Source organism: Pecten maximus, chromosome 11, assembly GCF_902652985.1.
Source record: "Pecten maximus chromosome 11, xPecMax1.1, whole genome shotgun sequence".
NCBI classification, from domain to species: Eukaryota; Metazoa; Mollusca; class Bivalvia; order Pectinida; family Pectinidae; genus Pecten; species Pecten maximus.
Genome location: NC_047025.1, coordinates 11,556,687 through 11,561,532, shown reverse-complemented (window position 1 = coordinate 11,561,532; position 4,846 = coordinate 11,556,687). Strand labels below are relative to the sequence as shown.

Genomic DNA, 4,846 nt, shown 5'->3' with positions numbered 1-4,846 from the left:
TCATATGACCCCGGCTGTTGGTGTCTTCTTGACACCCGTACTCATATGACCCTGTCTGTTGATGTCTGCTTGACCTTGACATCAGATCTCATATGGCCCTGAATATGACGAGGGCGTTTAACAATTATAAACAAAAACTTGGTTGCGTATCTTTCTTCTTCTTGTGGTAACATAGTCGCCATAAAAAAATGACGATAATGACTAAAGGCCTTGTGCAATTTACACTATATGGTAAACTGTATACCATGAAACTGTCTCGATAGCTTGAGGCGACAAATCATACAGCATTAGTCCATAGGTCAATTTAAGGTCAATCCTTTGTTCGGACATCAGAAACGTGCAAAATTTCTACTGATAAAATCTATGCCCGAATGAGGATTATATGAGTTTTTGTGTCTACAAGTAATGAACGTAAACGCCGAAATGTACAGAAAAAATGACGTTTCGTAAACAAATGCCGTCTGCTTTTGTGGTGATTAATGATAAGTCGGGTCGAATTTAGAATTTGTATGATTTAATACTTAAAGCACTTTGGTTTCACTTGAGAGCAAAAATGCCGAATTAATTTCAAGATTATAAGTTAAACGATGAACTGCTTAGGAAAATACACATTTCCCATTAAGTTTCATTTTGGCGTCATACACTTTATTCATACGAATGACTGTCCCTTTAAATATCCCTACACTTTCATATGGAATTATATAAGCTGTGTTCTATTTTTAGTAACGCTATCTACATCTGATATCTCGACCACACGACAGTGTATATATATATGTATGTAGTTATGTACTTGCATGTCTTCGAGGCTTTTAGCGGACATCTTCAGGGTACATATCTAACCTATACATAAAGTCTTTGTAAGAATATAATTACATTAAAATTCGTCGACACGACTTTGTTATGGCCATTTTGTTCTGAGCGGCTGTCGAGTAGAACATCAGGTATGAGACCCTGGTAGGGACTACAGTGAATGCTGATCGCGCTCAGGTATGTCATTATTGTATATTAATCTACAACATTCCCTCACAAAATATAGTCTATTTCAGTTGATATAACTAAATTATATAATTTGTAATATATGACACGTATGGAACTTTTTTACCTATAAATATTAGGCGAGAAATGTGATGTTTGTATGTTAAATATCGGTAGGTTATCATTATTGTCGCGATGAAATTATTATTGAGCGGAAAACAATTGCCAATATTTAATTTGCTTAATTACTATTATGGTAGTGAAAACAAAACAATATATGTTTTTAGTTTTGTTAAATTTGTGTTTAACTTTGAGAGCACAGGGGTTCGGTTTCATGATTTTGAGTAGCATATGACATCATTAAACAACCGCAACATTATAAATTAAGTAGTCATATTTATTCTGAAACTTTATAAAACTCGGTGTTATCGATGTATCAAAAAGAGACCGATAAAGGGGAAGTGTTGAACTTTGATGTACATAAGAAATATTTATATCAGGTTTGACCGAAAGTAATGTCTTGTAATGGAGACTGAAGCACTACAATCTAGTCTTATGATTCTGAATTATTCCCGAATGAGTTTTTTTATTAAATCTCATTGGTTTCATAAAAAGTTAAATTGTCGAATATATTGGTGAATGTTCGTTGATGTTGAACATGTTGACATTTTTTTGGCCCAGTATGATTATTTATAATTCTTAACAGATGAAGGAATTAGGCCAAAATAAAAATACAGTTGGTTTTTGCGTATTCCAAAATACGTCTCATAAACTCAAATAAGCTGGGTGTGTTTCTATTTCTAAGATCACAAAATAAATAAAGTTCAGCACTATCTACCTATCCAAATGTAAAACCTCCTGGTCGGGTTACAACAAACCAAGATTTTTAAGATGGCCTTAATTAAAAATCTAGATTGTCCTGAAATAATATATAATAAAAAAAAAAACAATGAAAAATAACTTTTATCAAAATGAATATTTCCTACCATACAGAGTCGAACACCGCTGTGTAAAAGTCTTTCTAATGTTTTCATTTATTTTATTCCCTTTCCCTCGCATCCTTATCCTTTACTTGTGATTTGATAGTGCAGCAGGGGTTATTTCCACAAGAATTTAAGAAATGCCACAGATGAAGAAGATTTTAAACAAAGTAGTCACTTTTATCAAGATATGTTGTCAAGTGCATAACTGATATAAGTATAAGAATATTCAAATCACAGTAAAAAGCTGTAAAATCTTTTCAGACCAGCGGCATTAACTGGTACAACTAGCTTGTGGTCTTCAGACTAAAGGACTATTTTTATGTGTTGGAAGGTCGGTAATATTGCCATTTGAATACTACTTGGGACCAGGCACACTTGCTATATAACACTACCAATCTTTTCAAATACATGTAAACGAACAATATATGGAAATTATTAACATATACTCATTGTTGTTTTTCTAATAACTCCAGGCATATTAGCCGCTAGTGATTGGCCGTTCTTACCGAGGACAAAAGAAGGACCAACTCTTCGACAGTTGAAAACTTCGTCAGTAAACAACAGTCTCCAGGAAAACATAGTTCGGATGTAAGACTGCATTATCTCGCGCCAAGATGTGGTTTTCAGTTCCATCTGAACGCTGAATGAAAGAGGATCGTAACTTCACACGAATTTTCATCCGTCGGCGAGTCAGCAGTTGAATTTCAGACTGAGTGATGGATATATTTCTATTTATGACGTCTGCAGTGCCTGTTGGAAGGTTATTTACCAAAGTTGGTCAGATCATAAAGCACCCCTAACAGTTACTTACAGTCTTCAAATGGCGTCCTTACACGAGGAGCCATTGGATACAAATACACACATCGTCGATATCAATGCTTCCGATTCATCTTATCCTTTAACCGAACATATCCATATATAACCTGATATAAATATCATTCAGATATGGACTGTGACCTCTAAACCCAATCGCCATCATGCGTTTAATGTGTCTTTGTCGTCGAAGAAATATCCCGTTTTTCTTCATTTTAACAATTGTTATTGTCCCTAATTAATGTGTATAGGAATAGGTTCTATGGCAATGACAACTTACCAAAAATTAAACAGGTACCTTATCCTCTAGTTACCATCAGTTCTGACATCGGCGATCCAGAACTAACTACGTCATATTCAACTCGCGCGACGTTTCCGTCATATATTCAAATGCATCCCCCGGTTCCTAATAACCATCCTGTGGTAGTGAAGGAGCTTCCATTTCAAAAATTTCAGTATCCTTTAGAAATCAACATGAAGGAATTAGTGAAAAACATTACCAAGAATGGAGCCAGCGACATCGCGCCTTTAAATGTATATCCATATTCCTACTTGATATCTTCGGAATCTTTATGTAAACCAATTGAAAAAGTATTCCTGTTGTTTATTATAAAATCTGCAGCTGAGAATTTTGATCAAAGACAAGCTATCCGTGAAACGTGGGCCAAGCAGGCTTATTTTCAAAAGGATGTAATACGCCATGCCTTCTTGCTTGCAAGGTCAAGGAATAAAACCACAAATGACCTTATTTTTATGGAAAATTGGATGCATAAGGATATTGTTAAGATGTCCTTTATTGATGGCTACTTCAACAATACGTATAAAACTACTGGCGGCATCAACTGGTCTGTTAAATATTGTCCCACATCTAGGTTTGTGATGTTAGTCGATGATGATGTTTACGTTTCGACTTATAATCTTTTAGAATACCTTCATACTGTACCTGAGAATATTTCTGACTCTTTCTTCGCGGGAGCCATCTCGTCTGACGTTCCACAGAGGGGAATACACCAGAAATGGTATATGCCTGTGAAAGAATACCCTTTCAAACGTTATCCGCCTTTCCTCAGTGCTGGGTCTGTGATAATGACTATGGACTATGTTAAAAGACTCCAGATTGCTATGCAATTTACTAAAAGTTTTAAATTCGATGATGTCTTCCTAGGAATCGTGGCTTATAAACTTGGTGTTAAACCTATACACGTCCCGAGAATTAAAATGATTAAGTTTATATCCTACAGGAATCACACATTTAAAATAATCCTAGCCGCCCATGGGTATGGAACTCCCAACGAGTTGAGGACAGCATGGTACCACAATTTAAGGACAAAACTGACAAATGATGAAACTATTCTACAACGGTCCACACTGGACCCTGAACATAACGAACCGTTGTTGAAATATAACGTTAAAACAAGTTAAAAACAACTGAAAAAATGCGTTTGATTCAATAAATGATCAAATCATTTAGATAATTTATTGATTGATCATTGATTAATAATTTAATTTTAAAATTACTCTTCGTTGGAGATGTAGAAAAAAAAAAAAATTAATTTTGCTTGTAACAAGCATTTTCATTGGCTCAAAAAATTATGTTATCATCTCATAACATAAAAAAAAGGAACTACTTTCAGTTATACCGGAAGTTGACTGTGACGTCAGCGGAATAGTCGTTGTTCACGGGATTTTGTATTTATCGATGTGTTTTTAAATATCTGGAGCAAAATAAACATATTAAACTTAATGAAAATGTTTCTTATCGTTGATAATTAAGTTATAAGGGTTAACTGTAATATTTTTTTACGTTATTGAGCAATAACGTAAAAAAAATATTACAGTTAACCCTTAAATCATATACACTTTTCAACAAATGTATTGCTATCGAGTGTGAATATAGCCATAAATGTATGCATATTATTATATATGTATATTTGCTGTTAAATTAATTATGTATGTATATAAATATTCATAGTTCAAATTGATGCACTATTTTGATTTCTTTATATTTACATAACATATATATATATATCCATGTATATAAAGAACAAGAAAAAAAAACTCGACAACACAACTTT

The 4,846-nt window shown here is 33.9% G+C and overlaps 1 protein-coding gene across 1 annotated transcript; it reads left to right on the top strand.

Annotated features, from left to right (window-relative positions):
* Window positions 1–890: 890 nt before the first annotated feature.
* LOC117337888 (beta-1,3-galactosyltransferase brn-like) lies at window positions 891–4,376 on the top strand. The gene is made up of 3 exons (XM_033899030.1): window positions 891–987; window positions 2,432–4,278; window positions 4,326–4,376. The coding sequence occupies exon 2, from the start codon at window positions 3,162–3,164 to the stop codon at window positions 4,191–4,193; it is 1,032 nt and encodes a 343-aa protein (XP_033754921.1). The 5' UTR covers window positions 891–987; window positions 2,432–3,161; the 3' UTR covers window positions 4,194–4,278; window positions 4,326–4,376.
* Window positions 4,377–4,846: the final 470 nt, after the last annotated feature.